The sequence below is a fragment of the Glandiceps talaboti genome, chromosome 21, assembly GCF_964340395.1.
Source record: "Glandiceps talaboti chromosome 21, keGlaTala1.1, whole genome shotgun sequence".
Classification (NCBI taxonomy): domain Eukaryota; kingdom Metazoa; phylum Hemichordata; class Enteropneusta; family Spengelidae; genus Glandiceps; species Glandiceps talaboti.
In genome coordinates, this window is record NC_135569.1 from 2,083,942 (window position 1) to 2,106,380 (window position 22,439).

Consider the following 22,439-nt stretch of genomic DNA (forward strand, 5'->3'; position numbering starts at 1 on the left):
TTTGCAATAAATGTTCATTTAACTTGCTATGCATGTGGTTTTGTTGCTAGGCATATATTTGCATACATGTTGTGGACCAGTTGTGTCAACATGTTCGCAATATTTTTTCTTTAAAATATCTATTTTGATGTTATGTAATATTTAGGCTGTCTTGTGGTGTGTTTTTGTTCTTCTCCAGATTATGTGTCCGTAATAAAGTTTTAATAATAATAATAGTAATAAATCCACTATCATGGTAAAGAAACAAGAAATTCTGGTTTGAATGGGTGTCTACTATTATTATTGTATACATTTTTTTCCATTCTGATTAAGGTCATCAGAAACAAATAGCTCCAAAGGTGTCTTGCACAACTGATATTAAAATCGATGCTGTTATTTTATGTAAAGGTATTCCTTTAGTATTTAGTTCTACCTAGTAGTTTTGAAGTTTTAATTTTTCACCAACACTCAGAAATAATATATATATATATATATCAATGATTGCATAAACATCTGATAAAATTTCTTCAAATACTAATTATTTTGGAGGTTGGCTGCTTCATGGTACATTGGTTTTGAATAAAAATACAAATGTCCAATTGTAGGTGGGTTTTCTTATTCATTTGATGGTAGAATTGACGAAAATGAGAATTGTCACCAAAGCTTACTGAAATATGTTGGCAAAGCTGGTAATAAAGAAATATGTTGAATACTCAATTATGTACAACCTCTACATGAAATGGTTTCTTCTTTCTTCTAGACAGTAGAACTGTACTTGTAATAGGTTTAATTTATATGATCTCTCACTGAATTTGAAGGATACCTTTATTGGAAGATTGTATCTGTGTTTGTGTTACTGTAATTATTTTAGTGTGTATATGCATTTTAACGTGCCTTGTATATTTTGGTGAAGCGAAAGGAAAATTTCTGTAAATGGACAATAAAGTTCTATTCTATTCCAATTTGACTTGTGTGGCGACTCCACAGCAAAACTGTTTTCAAAGTGACTAAGGGACGATCGCACAATGTCACACAGGCTTAATAAATGAATTTTGTTCATCTAGGAGAAAAACCTCCCCCCTCTAAATGAACACTCACAAGTGTGACATCATACATTTATATATGACGTAAACCATGATGAAAATTGTAGCGGTCACACCACTATGAATGATGCAGTGTGAAAATTAAAATACTACCAGAAACCAGCACTGTATCTCACATCAGAAGTAAATTTTAATCAAGTTATCGACATCTCAGTAGTAAATACAGAACCTGTTATCACAGAAGGCGTGAAACTTTTCGAAATTAGAAGTGCGAAATTGAAGTTCAGCAACCACATTGATGAAAGACCTCCTGCCCCCTAACAAGTAAAGTTGTTTATTCAGCTTATGTGGCACTGTGTCTGGTAACTACCAACTGAATTCTCTATGCCTATAGCTACATATCTGGGTATATAATAACCAGTCCTGCACTTAGTACACTGCAATTCAAAATTTAGTAACTGTAGCAACATACAGCCAAACATGGCAATATATCTGAGTTAACAGTACACATATGCACTGTCAACTTACAATATATTGTCATGTTTGCCTGTATATTACTATAACTCAGAAAGTACACATGCACGGTCAACTCAGAATATATTATCATGTTTGCCTGTATAATACCAATAACTCAGAAAGTATACATATTAACTGTCAACTCAGAATATATTATCATGTTTGCCTGTGTATTACTATTATAATAACTCAAAAAGTACACATGCAGTCAACTCAGAAATATTGTCATGTAAATGTCTGAATATTACTATTAATAACTCAGAAAGTACACATATTCACTGTCAACTCAATATATTGTCAACCTGTTATATTACTATTAATAATTCAATTTTATAGAAAGTAAACATAATATGTGCTGTGGTATGACTAGTGTGTGCATTAGTATCACAGATACACATACTGCTGCAAGTTAAAAATAATAATGATACACAACTATCTTGATCTTGTTTTATTTTTAAAAAACACTGATACGTGCTGACCCTTCACGAGTAAGTTTAACTTCGACCAAAATCATGTATAGAAAATTTTAAAAGATTCTCTTGAGACAACAATGTGAAAGCATTGCAATAGATATGAATTGTCCAAGCTTTCTTGAAAGCCAATTAGAGGCATTTTATGTGTGTGAACATTTGTAGTGTGTGGATATTTCTGTAGTATACATGAATGGAAATGTGTAATATGTGTATAAGTGTGTACATTGTACATGTGTTTGTAAATGTGATTCCATGAGTAGTATGCATGTACATGTGTGTGTACATTGTAATGTGTATGTAAATGTATAGGTGTGTATACATGTGTAGCATATGTATTATTGTATGTATGCATGTGTGTGTACATGTATGTTTACATGTGTGTGTGTATGTCTGTACATATGTGTATCTGTACATATGTGTATGTATATGTGTGTACATGTGCTTACATGTGTAGTGAATGTTCACATGTGAAAGTGTGTGTACATGTGTATGCAGTACATTTATTTTAACTTATACAAGTTGTTTTTGTTGCCTGTTAAGTTATCCCACAAACAATAAGTCACGTCATATCCATTTCATTTTCTTTCTCACACAATTTTACAAGTATGAGGTGTTGAACTAATCTCAACATCTCAGTTTTTCTTTCAACAGAGGCCATTTTATCCTAACAAGTTTTTCTTTGCATTTCAGTTTTGTTTTCTGACATAATCATTCACTAGATTGACCTCTGTTTGACCTCTAGATAAATACTACACTTTCCCATATCTTTCATTACATCCCTACTACAACAAGAATACAAATATTAGACATCCAACAATGGATCAAGTTTCTTTCACATCTGGTCTGACGTACAAACTCCCAGACAGCCCATCCTGACTTGTTGGATCTGTCCTCACTCAGCATGTCACAAATTTTTTCTCCTGATCAGTAGCATATTTTGTATCATGATAAACGGTTTGTTGAATAATACAAATTGTTCAAAATATTGACATTGATAATTCAATAATTAAAATAATAAAAGATAAATATTTGGCAACATATCGTATTTCTTTCCAAGTTACACCAAACTGTGAACATCACAATCTTTTTTAATTAACAGACACAATTTCTACTCTGTCGAAAAATTGAAACTGATCAAAGTTGGCGTGATACAGCTGGTTTCCTTTCATATTCCAAGATTATCATATTTTTAACACTCTTAGTTTTAATAATATATTATTGAAATAATGAAATTTGAGAAGTCTATCCATACAGTAGGACCCTTCCTGCTGTTCATACGGATTACAATGTACATGGGATAAGGCAGTGTCGTACAGCTAGGATATTTTTTTTATAAATCATATTATGGTTATCATATTTTTCAATGCCCTCTGAATAAAACATTCGTGTAATAAATGCAATTTGATCAGTCTAGCGATGAGGATTACATGGGATAATCCACCATGGTACAGCTGCATTTTTTTTTTGAAATCATAATATGATTATAAGTTTTTTTAATACCCTTTGTTTAATAACACATTTTTATAATAATGCAATTTGACCAGTTTATCCCAAAGGATTACATGGAATAATTCTGTTTGTGCTGGACCGACTTTCTCTTTAGTTTTGCCGAATTTTTAATCCTTATCTCACCCGACACAGGTTTTTAAAGGAAAATTCCAGCCACATGTTACTGTACTCTAATTCTTAACATCGGTCAACTTTCATGTGAAAAAATATTATCACTATGTATATAATTTCTAGATATAAATTGTTGTCCATTATTTTGCCATATTGCTCTGAAGAAAGTGCTCTTATAATACCATACCTATGATAGATGTTACTCAGAATGAGGCCTGGGGAACTTACCAATGGACAAGACAAAGAGATTTGGGTAGCAATGATGTCATTTAATAATAATAATAATAATAATAATGTTGATTTCTTATATAGCGCTTTCCCACTCCGTGCTCAAAGCGCTTTACAATTATTACCCCTGGCTCGGATCAGAATAGCACAACGGCCCTTTAGTCTTCCTCAACTCCCCGGGGAGCATACAATCCATTGCAGCCATTTAAGCGCATAGGATTAAAGCCTTCACATTGCAACCTACATCCTACCAGGTCCCCAGTTATACAGCTGGGTTGACTGAGGCACAGTCGTGGTTCAAATCTTGCCCAAGGACTTTAGCCACTCAGAAACAAACAGCAGGCAGCGACGCGGCTCGAACCTGCAACCTGTAGATTCCAAGCCGGTCACGCTAACCATTCACCCATCATGACTCCCCGACTCATTTCCTGCAAGATTTCCCATAATGCCTTGCAGAAATCCCCAAAATGGCAGAACACCTGAAAGTGCGATACTTAGGGCTTTTTTTTTTACAAGATTTCGAAGTTGAAAACTTACCACAGTGACATTTATCACACAAAATCATGCGTAATTTGATAGCAGTAATCACTATAAGTATAAGTGTACTAAAGGCAGAAATACATTTGACTGGAATTTTCATTTTAATTAATGTGTGCAAGTTACAATATTCATATATATTTTAAAGTTATAAATACTAATTATAAATAAAATGCTATCATATGAAATATTTGGGCAAATAAATATAGTGAATACCTTTCCATTTTTTCATGAATGCAAAAATGAAGTCCTTTGAAAATGGATGAGAGGAAAGCAAACAGTTACGCTCTCCTGCATCTCCTTTCAGCACCAGCAAAAAACCTACTTGATAGCAAGGTATTAGTATATCTGTCAATAAAGTCTGAGTTCGTAAATCTGTCTTGACCAGTGGTATTCAACACAGTCCTCTTCAAACTGCCTAAACAGGATTTTTTCCTAAATAGATGTCTAACACATTGACAGATTTCAACAACTATTTCGTGGTAATACTACGTAACAAGCAATTGGTGGAAATCAGAATGTTGTAGGATAATGAAATCTAAAGTATAATGCAAGTATTTCCTTCATACAGTAACTCTCGTTACAATGCCAGACATACCACCAGCGTCTGTCTCTTCAGACTACCTTATACAGTACTCAGTCCAACCTCACAATTCCTCAAACATGAAAAACATATAATTTATGTTGACCTACGGTATAACAATATGAGATATACCAGTACCAACCCTACTATGGAGGTTTCGGCCTATGGATTGGGACGTTATGCACGGTACCCTTCTCATGTTCAATAACTGATAGCAAAGGTAGTGCCATACCACACTCTCTGGTAGTGTGTGTAGTGCAATAAAGATTGAATCGTAGTAACCATTGGTAGATATGTAATAATACATCAAATAATATTCAACAATTATATTTCCATAGACCATTCAATTATCCACACTATATACCTTACTACAAGATTCTTTGCTAATAATTTCTGTAAATGCATTAAAATTTAGATTGACTTACTTAAAGTTGAGTTGATTATTTTGAAAATGAAAATAAAAAGTACACAAAACCTTGATTAAAGTAAAGTATTCTGATTTTTATAATGTCAATGTAGATGCATGCCTTTAATGACACTATAGGTAATTTTTTTTTTTTTTTACATCTATTATCACTTCATTTATTTTTACTTTTTTAACCAAGTGATTCTTTCAAATATGATTATCTATAAACACTAGTCAAAGAAGTATAAAAACTCAAATCTGAAAAAACTGAATATTTTTCCCCCCCTTTTTTTTCTTTTTTTTTTATTTATTGTCACCTAATGTTCAAAAAATTTACATATAGGTAATATTTTGGTGTTGCAAAGTTAATGGAGGGGGGGGGGGGGCTCCTGCACATTTTAGTATAGGTAAACCAAAACAAATGTATTGCAAAATAATAATAATAATAATTCCACTATCATGGTAAAGAATCAAGAAATTCTGGTTTGAATGGATGTCTACTATTGTTATTTAGGCAATTTTTTCCATTCTAATTAACCCTTTCAGGACTAGAAACTTTCCCGCCAAAATTTTTGAACAAAAATTCTTGTTTCTCTGTAATTTTTGGAAAAAGATCAACTTTATTTTAGACCAGAATTCAAGAAATATTACTTCCCAATGAAGTAATATTCTTAAATTTTATAAAAATGTTCTTACAATCAAGTTTCTATTTATTCCAATGTCGTCTCTAGGAATGAAAGGGTTAAGGTCATCAGAAACAAATAGCTCCAAGGGTGTTGTGCAAAACTGATATTAAAATCGATGCTGTTATTTTATGTAAAAGGTATTCCTTTAGTATTTAGTTCTACCTAGTAGTTTTGAAGTTTTAATTTTTTACCACAACTCAGAAATAATATTTGCATCACAAATTGTAGAATAATGAGTCATTTCAACCCGAGCAAAATATTGGTGTATACAGTGATGTAGATAAGGCGTAAAAAAAAATTGTGTGGTTCCGATTACATTCAATTTTAGAATAGGTGGGGTAGGTAGATTTTTCATTTTATTTTACTATATTTTTTTTCATGTGTGAGTGTCTAGTTCAGGTTTTTCATTGTTTTCCAAATGGTCTCTGCATTGTTTATTTCTTCCTTTCAGATGTACAGCCATTACAGATTGGAAGAAGAGTTTTATAGTGTCTTTTCAAGTTGATGTCAGTTTCCACCCACTGTTTCTTGCGAGACTTCATGATTTTCGTGATTTTATTATTATATTTCTTGAATATGTCAAAAAAAGTTTATGGTCGTTGTGAAAAACTGGGTGGGGTCGGGTAACCGGAACTAAACAACTTTTTTTATTTGGCCTAAAGACTGAAAGGCAGCCAGCAAAACAACCAGCTATTCAGCAATTTCCTATTGGCTACTTTCTGAGGAATTTGTGTTTCAACCACGACATGTATATATCCACTGAATAGAGCATTGATATCCACAGTTGATTACTTCTAGAATGTATGCAAAGCAGAGTTGTCATTGAATTGTAAATACATGTACATTTATTTTTGATGTGAGATTAAATAATTAGTTTTGAAACCCTTAATTGTTGTATTTAGTTTGTGTCCCCACTTCTCTTAACTTCTAAATGTTTTGGCCACCTGATTACAAAAACAACCAACCCTCTACAGAAAGGCCACCTTCTCTATAGTGGCCACATTTTGTTAGTCCCTTGGCTGACCACTATACACAGGTTTGACTGTAATTGTATATTCATTTAATTATCATTGATGAGTATAGCTCTTCTTCTACATAACAACACAGCCTTTCTCTTTTTTTGGTGGTGGAGATGGACTTCTAGCAGTTGATGAGGAATTTGTACCATGGGAAGAAGACCTGCTTGTGGGTACTGAATATGAAACTCCAGATGATCTAAGTGAACTGGTTGATCCCTGTGAAGTCGATGCAGGATAAGAACTGGTACTCCAAGATGGCTGTCCTGAAGATGATCCAGGTGTACTGGTATATCCATGGATACCAGTTGATCCCTGTGAAGTTGATGTAGGATAAGAACTGGTACTCCAAGATGGCTGTCCTGAAGATGATCCAGGTGTACTGGTAGATCCATGGATACCGGTTGATCCCTGTGAAGTTGATGCAGGATAAGAACTGGTACTCCTGGATGACTGTCTTGACGTTCCAAGTGTACTACTAGATGTATCTATCTTGTATGTAATCAGGTACTCTGGATAGCATTGGTCACGCTCAAACACCACATAAATAGAAGGATTGGACTCATCATCTACACAGGAATCATACAGGTCACTGTTCGGAATGTGACGGTTTATCTCTGGTGGTCTTGTATATGAACTCTTTCCCTGAGTATAACGACCAACTAGAACATTGACAAGGAACATATACTTATATCCATCATCATCTCTGGTGCTGTAACTATCACTATACTTTGCATTAACTGCAAAGTATGACCCATTTCCATACACAGTACCATTTGCTCCACTGACACGAAAATCAAAGTTCTGTTTACAGATCTTTGGTACAGAGTCTTTCTTTGTACCATGGAACAAATGCTTTTCATAGGTTGGTATTTTCTTTGCTTTCATTTGATTCTTGGCCCTGAAAACAAATCATAAATCAAAATATTCTTTATCATACTAATATGACCATATCAATTATTGTTGCTGACATTTAATATGAATATCATATGATGTTTCCTGTCCCATATCAATTATGAAAAGTTAGATAAAAGATTGACAAACTACATTACACTGATTCAGAAACAGCAGGTTGATGTGATGAGCAGGTTCTGTGTTGAATATCAATGGAAATGCATTGAATTGTATATTTATTTTACATTTTCATATATATTCTCTTTGCATTCTTGACCATGGGCATATGATAAGTCACCTGATATCTCATCTTCAATTGTCTGTATTCATCAATCATGCCATTTTGAAATGATTTACTTTCAGGGCCAAGAATCAAATGAAGAAAACTTTAACTTCAATAAGAGAATTCCAACTATGAAAAGTCATAGTGATAGATCTTGGAGGGGACAAGATCTATACCCTAATCATAGATCTTGGAGGGGACAAGATCTACGCCCTAATCATAGATCTTGGAGGGGACAAGATCTACGCCCTAATCATAGATCTTGGAGGGGACAAGATCTACGCCCTAATAATAGATCTTGGAGGGGACAAGATCTATGCCCTAATAATAGATCTTGGAGGGAACAAGATCTATACCCTAATCATAGATCTTGGAGGGGACAAGATCTATGCCCTAATGATAGATCTTGGAGGGGACAAGATCTATGCCCTAATCGTAGATCTTGGAGGGAACAAGATCTACGCCCTAATCATAGATCTTGGAGGGGACAAGATATATGCCCTAATGAAATCAATGCCTGGACCACATAACTGACAAAGACTGAAGTGTGTAGTCAATAATTTGGTACTTCAGTCAAACATTTCAGGTAACAATTTTCAAGTTTGTGTTGGATCAAAAGTTTAATGCAACACAAATATTTTCATAATAGTTGATATTAGTCGTCATTCCTGGTACAGTTATAATAGAAAACTTGTTGGTACTCTGTATTTTCACAACTAAGTGAACATTTGGTTATGATATGATGTGGTAGATGAAAGAGAAGAATAATGATTTCCTTACATTTCATATTTCTGCCACCATTCAGGATTCTGCACTCGTTCAATGTGAACAATTTTTGATTTCAAAGTTGGCATTGTTTCTCTGAAGCGTCTCATTACAAATCTATAGTCTTCTGATGACGTATTCAATCGTAATTTGATAAATTTCTCATTTCTAGGTATAGCAGCCCACTTGGATGGTAGCTGACCTGTTCTCCGTGATTGTGGATTTAGTTTTGCACTGTTGATCATAAAATATTGAAATTATGACTTGTTAGAATTTGAAACAGATAACATTACAGGTGGCAATATTATCACACAACAAAATTCCACTCTTAACAATGTAAATTACTGTTGATCACTGGTTGGAACAAAGTGTCAATCAACTTGGGTATGCTTGTTGATTGGTTGGACAAACTGTCAATCATTTGGTCATCCTTGATTGACACTTGAGCATGCTTGTTGATTGGTTGGACAAGGTGTAAATCATTTGGTCATCCTTATTGATATGTTAGATAATATTCGTGACCTAGCAACTTGTAGTGACAATGTCCCCTTAGGTCACAAGTATTTTTCCTTGGCTGAACGAAAAAAAAAAATTGGGGAATAACATCTAAATATGCACCTACATGTATGCATAGGAAGTCATTACATCATGGTGTAGTACAAGAAATCAAATGACTGTTAATTCTATCACCTATAGTACTGTATGCGTAGTTTGCAGACAGAAGTCATGATGTCTACCGAGGAATTAAATTATTGTTATATTCATTTTCCTAGGTGGTATAATTCTAAATCAGATAACATCAGTTTCATAATGTTAATGGGGTACATTACCTTGCAATATTTGTTTTGACTTCATCTCTAGAGACAAACACAGGTCTCCGTCTAACCTTTCTTGGTGTAAATGTTTCAAGGTTGGTTTGTGTCATGTTAGAGAAACTCAACTGATAATTGAAATTGCCTGCTCTGAAGGAATACCGTGAACTCTTATCCAAGTATGCAGACTCTATACTATAATTGTTGGCTTCACCAGGCACCTGTAAATAGACGAGACGTGAATACAACACATTCTAGGCATAAAGACAAAAGATTGTACAGTTTCAACACTAGGAGTGCTATTCAGAAGCAAAGACGTGAAGGCAACAATAACTAACTGGAGTATTGTATTTGTAGCTGTCTTTGGAAAATCAATATTTCCAAATGTTTCAATGCTAACATTGATCATGTCTCAGCCATGCTGTATAGTTTTACTTATTTGTTTGAATTGATGTTACATCATAGACCAAGTATGTGTTTTTAAATCAATGAATTGCAACAACAACAAAAATTAAAAATATGCAAAAGGATTATAACAGTTTTTGTACATACAGGCACAGTCTATGGTACAGGAAGTGATTTTTATCTGCACATCATAACTATTCATCCAAACAACATCAATACCTTATACCACTGGGTCAAGAAATGATCATTCTCTATATTTGAATCAATTTTATGTAACACTAGATGAAGTTAACAGTCTTTGACATAATGTTAGAAGAAAAGGGGTGGGGTGGGGGGTTTGGGGGGGTTTATATCTGTGTATCATAACTTACCAAACTACTGCCATAGGGCTCCCACATGCTATGCACATTCTTAAAATACCACACCCACTGCGTTAATAAATCCTCTGCGTTTGAAACACTCACGACACTAGATGAAGTTGACAGTCTATGTATTCGACAAGTTTGGGATACTGTTCCAGATTTATAACTCAGCTCAGCAGTCATTGAATCAAAATTGATGTCCACAGATTCTATATCGGTAGGTTTATTATGAAATCTAGAGTAGAAGATAAAAAAGAATAAAAGTAACTCTTAAACTGGATATTGTTTTCAAAGCTTTCAAAGTTTGTGTATATATTTTTCTCTTCTGGTGGAATAAATTTCAATTCAATTCAATTCAATTCAAGCTAACAATGACATGGATGATGACTTACATAAACTATTAGTATGTAAAGTGTGCTATTTGTGCCATGGTATCAGCTACCACACAACTACTGGTTTAGAACCCTGATAAGGCCTAAAAAAATATAATTGTTTGGTTCCGGTTACCCATTCCCACCTGTCGACCTTAAACTTTTTTTTACATATTCAAGAAAAAATTCATAAAATCGCAAAAATTGTGAAGTGAGAAATAGTGGATGCGGAAACTGACATCATTTTAAAAAGACAAAATAAAACGGTTCTTCCAATCTATAATGGCTGTACATCTGTGATATGAAGAAATAAATAACACAGAGACCAATTGGAAAACAATGGAAAACCTGAACTAGACACTCACACATGAAAAAATATATAATAAAATAAAATAAAAAAACTACCTACCCCACCTATTCTAAAATTGAGCGTAATCGGAACCACACAATTTTTTTTATTAGGTCTAAAGCTGAACAACACAACATATCTTACACTGGTTTAGAAGTCTGATAGGGCTGAAGAACAACACGATGTACTTTACATGCATTACATGTATGCCTAGGCTAGCCAATTGTTAACAATGTGCAAAATTCAATTTGAATTGAATCAGCCATTTCAGCAAAACTGATGAAACAGATACTGACAGACAAACAGACAGACAGACAGACATCATAACCTTCTCGTTAAAACAGGGTCATCAATTAACATAATTAACATTAACTTTTCTTTTTTTTAAATTCCAAACCATATTTTAAAAACTTTAAGTTACAGGTAAGAAAGCATAAACTGAAACTGTTTTTTCCCCCCAAAAAAGATAGTTTGTCAATTATATATTTCAGGGACAAGCATATTAATGGAAGATGCAAGTCTCGGTGGACTTTTCATAAGTTGATTTACTTTATAACTTTCACACTGCCTTTCTTTTTACCTTTCTTCTAATACTCAATAAATTTAACTTACTCTGCTGTAACAGACTTGCTGGAAGTTGATTCATCACAAAATGCCTTTTCTATCACTTCATTGACATCCAGGCGGAAGATGAGTTGTTCTTGAAGACTTAGAATCCACTGGTATGGTAGGATACAGTGATGATGCTGACATTGTAAGCCCTGTGTACACTTTCCTAGTATGTTGTCTATACATATAGGTGTTGTGAGATCATCAAGAATATTCACATCTAACTTCAGTTTTGGCTTTTCTGTAGCTGTGATGTTATCTTTGTTGATATTTCTACCACTTTGATCTAAACCTGAAGCACTAGCAACATCATCTTGTACAGTTTTTCTTCTGTCTCTCCGATTGGTATTACCACACACTGTATGTCTTGCCTGTCTGAATTCTTTCTCTTCCATTTTAACCAAGACAGTCTTGAATATAACTTGTTCCATTGACTCCCTAAGATGTCCTAGGCTGTACTTCTCCAAAATCTGCTTGGTGTGTTGTGAGTTGAGATCATGACACAGCTTGCAGCTCTCATCATCAGCTGTTATCTTACAGTGTCTTGTATCATTAATTATGCGTCCTTTACAGAGATGTAAGTCCATACAGTTCTCTCCCTTGGTACAACTATCACTTTGGTAGTCGTTACACACAAACGGTACAGATAATCTCATCACTGTTAATACTTCATCACTACTCAGATCTTCCCACTGTAAGCACTTCAGGATATTTTGTGTCACAGGCTCATCAAGAGAGTGTTTAAATGTACATCTGTCTCCAAATCTACAAAAACCAGCTACAAACTGTTTACAGATGTGGACATTTTTGCAGGTAAGTTTGGTACAACCCCTTCTTGAATTATAGTCGAAACACATTCGTGCTCTGTTTTCACAAAGAGAGACATCTATTATCTGCCCATCACTATTTTTAGTTGCTGGGAATTTCTTCTTATGTTTTGTCAACCACTGCTCAACGTCTACACCAGCAGGAAATAAATCTTTGTGCTGGTTTAATTGATCAATAGTTGCTGTACCATTGTAGTTCTTCAATAGCAGTTGAAAGACATCTGATGCTGAAGGTTCAGGTACAAGTGGAGATATACTTCGGGTACAAGATTCATCCCTTTCTCTGTTTTGAAGAGGTTGTATCTTGCTAGTTTCTTTATCTCTTCTGTGTCTTCCACGTCCATGGCTAGTAGATGACCTATCACTCCTCCCTCGCCTGCGTCTACTGTCAAAACGGTGTTCAGAGTGTTCTCCAAATGTTGATGACAGATTGGAAGATTCAGAACATATCGACAGGTGTTCATCATCATCATCATCATCATCATCACCACCACCACAGGCACCATCATAACCAAGGTGTGTTGTATTGGTATATAGAAGATTCAGATCTCGTCCTTCCTTTCTTGTCCTTTTAGCACCATTGTCAAAATTAAAATTCAGCATTGCAACATCAAGGTTCAGCGTTTCCACTGTGTCATCTAGAATAATTGTATCAAGGACAAACATGATGACGTCATCATAAACACCAAAATACTCGCAGACTTTCTGGTTATGTGGCTCTTTAATGCTATGGGATAAATCACATGGTATTGGATATTTGCATACTCCTTGCAAATAATTTTGACATAGATGTAGTTTCTGACAAGAGTCTTGTACATTGCGGCAGCTTTTCCTGTTGTAATCGCCACAAATGTTGGGCAAAGAATTCCTCACAATTTGTATCAATTCCCGTTCGGTGTAACCTCTTAGTTGCAGCATAGTTAATACATGTTTGTTTTCTTCTGAATAAAACATATGAGATTTTATACAATATCCTCTGCACATATCACTTATGAATTCTCTACAAATGTGTAAACGGTTGCAGACAGGTCTATCCTGACAATATCTCTCTTTCTGATAGTAATGACACAGCTTTACACCACTACATCGACGGGTCATCTGGTTGGAGATTCTTTCATTGGATTCATTCAAAATGCCTCTCCTTGGGGTTCGCAATTCATGTTTGGGGTATAACTCATCTGGTTTGTTGAGTTTTGATCTGTCATCATTTCTTTTCTTCTGTCCTCTTGTTCTGTTTCTTGATCTCCTTGTTCTCCTGCCTCGTCCTGCAAAATCTGAGGAAGAACTGACATTGGATACTTCTGAAGTGACAGAGGAATTGTCATCTTCACTCTGGTCCAGATCTTCACTCAATTTAGGGATGGAGGGACCATAAACACTGATTCCACCTGTAGCTAAATCAGACCTATTAAAAATGACTGTCTTTACACTTCTCTCTTTGTCTTCATATTCTTCCAGACCCATTCCTGGTTTTCCAGACATATCCAAATCATCATTTTTTTCCCATAGCTTTTCCAGGACACCATCCAAAATGAATGTATCCAGCACATACTCAATCTTTGGAAGAAATATGAAAATGTTATGAGAATCACATACAGCTTTGTTATGTGTAGTATCAACTTGATGAGACAGCTGCAGGCTGCAGAAGACAGATTTGCAGGTACCCTTGACAAAATTTTGACAAAGGTGAAGATATGGACAAGAGTTGTTGTGACATCGATTCCGGTTGTAATTCCCACACACCCTGGGAAGGGACTCCTTGATTTTGGTAAGCACTTGATCTTCAGAGTAACTAGAAAGGGATAATCTCGCCAGAACTTTGTAGTTGTCCTTAAATTTGACAGTGTGTGATTTTCCACAATCACTGGAATTCTTACAAACACCACTGAGGTATTCTCTACAGAGATGTAGTCTTCTACAGTTTGGAGCTTCTGTACAACACTTTTTTCTTTGATAGAAATGACAAAGATGTACATGTGTATCTGTGGAGTGAGCTATTTGGCCAATCATACTGTTTGGCATAATTGGTCTTGGAGCCATGTGGCCAATCATACTGTTTGGCATAATTGGTCTTGGAGCCATGTGGCCAATCATATTGTTTGGCATAATTGGTCTTGGAGCCATGTGGCCAATCATATTGTTTGGCATAAGTGGTCTTGGAGCCATGTGGCCAATCATACTGTTTGGCATAATTGGTCTTGGAGCCATGTGGCCAATCATACTGTTTGGCATAAGTGGTCTTGTCGATGCAACCTTCTTGATACCACTTTTTCTGTTTGCATCTCCAAAACTGCTTACTACATCACTGCCTGCTCTTGTGTCTTCTGACTTATTTGCAGGGTGTCCAATTTGGCGCTGATCTGGATCATCCTCACTAAGTAGGATTGTGCTCAATATGAACTCAATATTCATCTTGAATATATTCATCTTGCATTTTTTGAAAACACTCCTGTTGTGTGGATTCTTGAGTTGATGAAAACGCTGACACATTTGATCTGTTTTACAGATACCTTTGACAAAGTTCTCACAAAGATGAAGGTTGGGGCAGGAGTTCTTACAAGGCTTCATATTCTTGTAGTCAGCACACACTTTTGGGAGTGATATCTTAGCAAGATTTATTAGCTCATCTTCACCAGAGTTGATAAGCTTCAATCTTCTAAGTAGAGTCTCGTTGTCTTTAACATGAATCTTATGTGATTTCCTGCAACTGCGTCGACCTTTGCAGACACCACTCAAAAAATCTCTACAGACATGAAGTTGTTTACATTTAGGTGACTTGTTACATTTGTTTAACTTCTGATAAAAATGACAGAGCATAACATTTAGTCTTTTTCCACTTCCATGAGGAATGACAGCACCATCGGTATTCTCCTCATTTTCAACATCTCCCTCCCCATCATCTCCCTCTCCCTCTGCATTTATTTCTTTTTCTGTATCTTCTTCGACGCATTCCTCAAGTCTGTTACCAAAACTCTTTGTAGTGATGGCATCATCAGAACGTTTTCCTCCCTGATAACTCTCTTCATCATCTGTGTCTTCATCTGAGGACAGTTCTTCTTCAGTATCATCTTGCACATCTTCTATTGACTGATTGTCTCCTAAACTTGTCTCTTCATTCTCCATTGATGAAGATTTAAGATTTCCAGACACACCATGTAAATGATCAGCTGAAGGTGCGCACACACTTTCCTCCAATAAGTCATCATCAGAAATTGCTGTAATTAGTTTATTGTCGTCAGTTTTGCTCCCTTGAAGGTCAATGCTATCTGTGCATGCATCTTTAAATTCATTTCCAGTTTGGTTATCTTGACTTTGATGCTGGTTTGTGACACCTTCAGTAAGTAGGACAGTACTTAAGATGAACTCAGTGTTAGGAGTGATTGCCTCAATCTTATACTTTGTCAAGATTTTCTTATTGTGTGGAGCTTTGACATTATGGAAACGTCCGCATGGTTTATCCATTATACATACACCTCTGACAAAGTTTTGACACAGATGTAGCTGCAGACAGGGGTCATCCTGACACGGTGCCTTTCTGTTGTAGTCACCACACACTTTAGGAAGAGAATTCTTGGTAAGATTAACAAGCTGTTCTTCAGAGTATTTGACAAGCTTCAATTTTTGCAGGAGCTGCTTGTTGTCTTGGGTGTGAAACTGGTGTGATTTTTTGCAATTGCGTTCTTTGCTGCAAACATCACTCAAAAACTCTCTGCAAACATGGAAGTGTTTACAGTTGGTAGACTGGTCACATTCATTCTGTGTTTGATAGGAATGACAGAGCTTGATCTTCAAACACTTGGTGATTTGGCTATCTCTTCTGTTATCTGACACAGGTTTATGATCAACATGTTCCAGATGTTCTTCTAAACTTCCACCTGAAGTGGTGTTATCATTACTTCTGGAACTACATGGAATACCAGAGATACCATTATTTTCTTTATCATGTGCAGCTTCTTTAATATCTTCATCTTCCTCTGAAGTTATTTCTTGTTCTGCATCATCATCATCATCATCTACATAACCTGTCTGTCCTCTGATACCAACACTACAGATAGTGACAGAGTCACCAGTACTGTTGTTGTCCTGTTGACGATCATCATCATCATCATCATCATCATCATCATCATCATCATCATCATCATCTTCATCATCATCATCATCATCATCATCATCTGCCTCGTCCTCTTCAGTCATTTCTTGTTCAGTATCACCTTCTACAGATTCCCTCTTTCTCCTAATATCAACACTATTTGTAGTGACAGACTTAGAGTCACCAGTAATTTTTACATCCTGTTGGCTTTCCCTGTTACCATCTTCCAGCTCAGCATTATCCGTTCCGTTACCAGGTACTGGTATGTCCTTGTCCTGTGCACTATCACTGGTAAAACAACCATCAGTAACTGTAGTCTTCTGTAAGCAGTCACTCTTTTCTCCAACTTCTAATACATTCTTCTCCTTTTTAATATTTCGTTCCATGAATTCACTTGGCCTGTTGTTCCTCATTATGGTCATTTCCTTTTCTGCACTTTCTCCAACAAATTTGGTAGTTATATGGTTATTATGTACACTAAAATTGTCTGGAGTGGTAGAGCAATTGATGGATTCTTCAGCATGCACATCTTCCCCTTCGTCTTCCTTTTCCACTGGAATCACTTTTTGTTCTCCATCTTCAACAAAGTCATCTGGCCTCCCGTCAGGAAAGACAGAGGCACCATGATGTTCTTTGCAAGGAAAATTTTCCATACCATTACCATCGTTCTTTCCAAGTGGAACTTTGTGTTTTCCATCTTCATCAGTCATTTTGTTCAGAAACAGAGAGACATAATTACTTTCTTTGCTCGGCAAATCTTCGTCAACATACTCCTCCTCATCATCATCATTGCTATCTTTTTCTTCTTCACCTTCTCCAGCATCTGTGTTGCCAGGGTGTTCACTATTAAAAAGCTTCTTCAAATATTGCCATCTTCCCTCATCAAAGGTATATTGCTCTTGCTCCAGACAGCCAGGTAAAATCGTGGCTAACAAGTAATGCAACGGTTGAGTATTGGTTGAAAGGCCATATATTGAACATATCTTTATATCCCGTGGATCAAAAATTTGATGGGAAAGAACACATGGGATTCTGCACTTTCCTAACACATGCCTCTGACAGAGATGTAAATACGGACATGATGGTGTTCCACATTGGTGCCAGTTGTACTTGTAACATACTTCTGGGAAGGACAATCGCACAAGAGAGCGTAAATCTTCTTCACTCCTCTCTGCAAGTTTAAATATATCTAAGACATTTCTGTTTTCCTCGCAACCGATACGATGCTCTTTCTTACATTTATTATCTTGACAAACACCACTAAAAACATTTCTGCAAATATGCAATCTTGGACACTTACGGCCTAACTCACATCCACTTTCTTGCTGGTAGAAGTAGCAAAGTTTGACACCTAGCACAAGGCTTACAATAGATCTTCCATCTGGATATTTCTTCCACATAAATTTCTGTTGTTCCTCATTTGCAGGTACATTTTTGTTACTTTTGGCATCATCCAGGCTTTGCTCTTGCTTGTCAGTGTTTGATGTAACAGCATCAGGTCTTGTTTGAAAGGAGATGAAGCCACCCTTCTTAATCAGAAGTGATACCATTTCATCATCAATAGTCAATCTCTCTTTCTGCTTCATCTTCTTTGTCCCCTTTCCATGTTTGGTTGTTCTGTTAGTAGACATTGCCATTATACTGTTTTTCACCACAGATTGGTGTCACTTCTCTTTTCCACACCTAAAATGTTCAATGAAAGTAAAAGTATACTTTGTTAATGAAAATTCTTATAAACACATTTTAAAAATGAAATTATCCATTGATCTATATACCAAAAATATCAACACAGCTCTCTTTCCTTGTACATGTAAATCTGCACTTCAAGAAATGCATTTTGCGAATAGTTCAAACAACGGCCTGCATAAATTATATTTTATTTTGTAATAAGAAATGTAGTTTGCCCCAGGCTGGAACATAAATCAAAATTGACATTTAGAAAATAGTGCCAATGACATTGTAGCACAACTGTAAAGATTTTTAAAATGTTTACCCACATGCTGATCCATGCTAGGTATAGGTTTTCATTTGCTGAATGATTATCCAGTTGCCTATTCAACCCTGTTGTTATTCAAATGCAATATAAACGATGATTTGGCTGTTGCTATGGGCCTAGTCTTGTTGCTAGGTATATTTGCATACATTTTTTGAATGTCTACTCATTTGCTTATAAATCCCTGTTGTTATCATTGCAATATATACATAATCATGTGGCAGTTGCTATGGGCATGGTATTGTTGCTAGGCATATTTGCATACACTTTCTTTGAATGTTTGTTCCCTTGTCTAAGAATCCCTGTTGTTATCTTTGTGAAATACACCATTGTTTGGCTGTTGCTATGGGTGTGATCATGGTTGCTATATATATTTGCATACATTTTTTGAATGTTTATTGACTTGCCTACCAGATGACATTATGTGGCAAAATATACTGGCGTTGGGTTGTTGCTAAGGGCATGGTCATGGTTGCTAGGGTCAACTGTGTCAAAATATTTTGAACAGAATCTGCAGAAAAACACTTCTAGAAACATCTCACTAAATTTCAGTCTGAGATATGTTATTGACCAAAATTCACATTTTTACACCTAATTTGCATATCACTGATGAGATCATTTTATGTTTGAATATTTCTTCATCTATACATCCCCATAGAATTTCAGCCCAATCTGCTCGGTAGTTTTGGAATGAAAGATTTTTTACCAAAAAGACACATTTTTAGCCGTAATTAGCATATTACTGTTGGAATCATCATGTCATGAACAAATCCTAACCTACACACCCCTAAAAATGTCCCCACCAAATTTTAGACCAATCTGCTCAGTATTTTTTGAGTTTAAGTCTTTTGACTAAAAATTACATTTTTTGACCCAAATCACACACCTGTGATCATTTTGCTTTGAACAATTTCCCAACCAAACACCAAAAGTTGTATCCCCACCAAGTACCAAGGCAGTCGGTATGGTGGTTTTGAGTTTAAGTCATCCACACACGCATGCACGCACGCACACACCACCCATGCATGTACGCAGGCATGCACAGACAGACAGACAGACACTGTACCATAGCACTACTGAATCTTAACAGTTCAGTTGTACTAAAAATGGTTTCTGTACTGTAATACTAGATAATTCACAACAGCTGTGTATATAATTACAGTATCATTTGCCCATGTTTTTCTCATTTAGTCATTGACAACCCTGTCTATGATTCAGCCAAACAAAATGTGAATAACATGGGGGGGGGGGCTTAGTCCTGAAAACTGAAGATGAGGAGTAGTGACAACAACCTTATCTGCTATGTTGTTTCACATCAATTTTTCAAGTAAAAAGCCATAATAAATTAACACCTGTTGAAAACATCCAGTTCACTGAAGAAATCAATTGATTCTAGACGAAATATTTAGACAAGGTAACATTTCCTGCTTGTGATAAAATAATCTTTATATCCTGAAACTGTGGAGGGTCTCGCGCAAACCACAGCTGTTATTTCTGTGACACTGTGGAATAATGAGACTCTGGCATCTTATTGACAGCGTGTTTTGGACGGTGTCGTAAAAGAGGCTGTGGTTTGCGACGATTTCAGGGTCTATGATGAAACCAAGCTGATGAAGCTATTCAAATCCATGAAAAAATTATTTTAAGAATTAAAAACCCAAAATAAACACCCCGATCCTCATATAGAACACATGCATTTTGTCATTGTCAAATTTGTATGCACTAATCCATGCAAAATGTTAAGCATGTATCAAGAAATTGCCTGATAACCAAAAATCATTAATTTTGCCCATAGAGCACGGTCTATGTTTTGCCTAATTACCAAAAAATCATAAAAATATGCAAATTAGAATTAAACATACATCCATTATACCTACCTAGAAATACATATCTACCTAGAAATACATACATACATACATACATACATACATACATACATACATACATACATACATACATACATACATACACACACACATACATACATACATACATACATACATACATACATACATACATAAATACATACATACATACATACATACATACATACATACATACATACATACATACATACATACATACATACATACATACATACATACATACATACATACAATGATACATGCATGCATACACACATACACATACATACACGGACAGACAGACACACAGAAAGACAGACAGAGACAGACAGACAGACAGACAGACAGACAGACAGACAGACAGACAGACAGACAGACACACAATGTGGACATACACAATCATCACTACTATGGTGTTAGTCTCAAAAGCAAAGTGTACATTTTCAAATTTGATAATGAAAGTAATATTTGTCTTGTAATTAATATCAATTTAAAAAAAATATTTGAAGATAAATAATTTTTTTGGTAAAATACAAACATTGATTATTATGCCTCATGAAAAACATTCGTGAAAACTGAAATATGGATACAGACTATCTTCTTTCACTTTGAAGCGGAAATGTGGAATTTGTATTGTACAAAGTTCAGAACAAGGTCACGCCATTTTACATTATCTTGTTTTCACATTGCAAATTAGCACAATTTGAAATTAGAATATGTGGCTGAGAATCCTATATCTTTAATAGCAACAATATTTGTAAAATTATTTTACTATTATTAATTATTTCACCACCACCACGTCGCCGCCGCCGCCACCACCACCGCCACCGCCTTCGATCTACGTCTAGTCTATTCAAGTCTCTCCTTTCACGTTATATTGAATGTCAGGAGTCACATATCGCAGTCTTTGTTATACATACAATGTAAAAACAAGACTATGTCTCCTGATACAACTAGGCCCAGTATGGTATACTTCGTATCAAAATGTCGATTTACAATCACTAGTCCTGTTTGCAGACGGACTACGTCAGGACTCGATTCGGACACACGTACGGCCCAAATCAGATACAGACGTGCGCTACGTAACATAGATCATGACGGCGGGCCGTCACACTCACAGTTGCTCGCGACGTGGGCATTCATTTTTAAAACTTTAAAGTGATTAATTCTAATTTACCTTGAATGGACAATCAGGTAGTTTCATTAATATCTAGAAGACATTATTGCCTGCAGCCGTACCACTGCTACCGTCGCCAATTCCGACTAAAAAGGAGGTGCTGGTTACCGCGACCGCAGCTCTGCGAAGCAAAGTGCTGACTTCTAAAGTTCTATTCAGCTCTGGGGAAATTCCTAGAAATGTAAAAATAAACAGACTTTAACAGTTCGTGGAATTCCCATGCTAAGTGAGTCATTGTTCCATGGAAATATCAAATCTTGGGTTATAGTCAAGGTACAGGTGTAAAACCCCAGCGTAAAATACTTACCTTCAAAATATCGACTGTTACAATTATACTTCCAAGTTCCATGCTGCAGAGTTCCTTCGCTCATATCAATCTGAAAATTATGTCGCCGAGTCCGCGTCGTCTGCCACTGTGATAGCACGCCACCAGTGTTCTGATTCTAACAAACGTTTGTTTTTATTCGCATGACTCTTGTATTTTAATCATGTACTCGTTGCTATGGGATTTACGTTGCAATGTTTTCCCTTGCCATATTTCTAAAAATAA

The 22,439-nt window shown here is 35.7% G+C and overlaps 1 protein-coding gene across 1 annotated transcript; it reads right to left on the bottom strand.

Annotated features, from left to right (window-relative positions):
- Positions 1-1,204: 1,204 nt before the first annotated feature.
- Positions 1,205-22,026, bottom strand: LOC144451700 (uncharacterized). The gene is made up of 6 exons (XM_078142602.1): positions 21,890-22,026; positions 11,941-18,537; positions 10,618-10,843; positions 9,860-10,062; positions 9,045-9,263; positions 1,205-7,988 (listed from the first exon to the last, which is right to left on the bottom strand). Exons 2-6 carry the CDS (start codon positions 18,489-18,491, stop codon positions 7,163-7,165), a joined length of 8,025 nt encoding a protein of 2,674 aa, XP_077998728.1. The 5' UTR covers positions 18,492-18,537; positions 21,890-22,026; the 3' UTR covers positions 1,205-7,162.
- Positions 22,027-22,439: the final 413 nt, after the last annotated feature.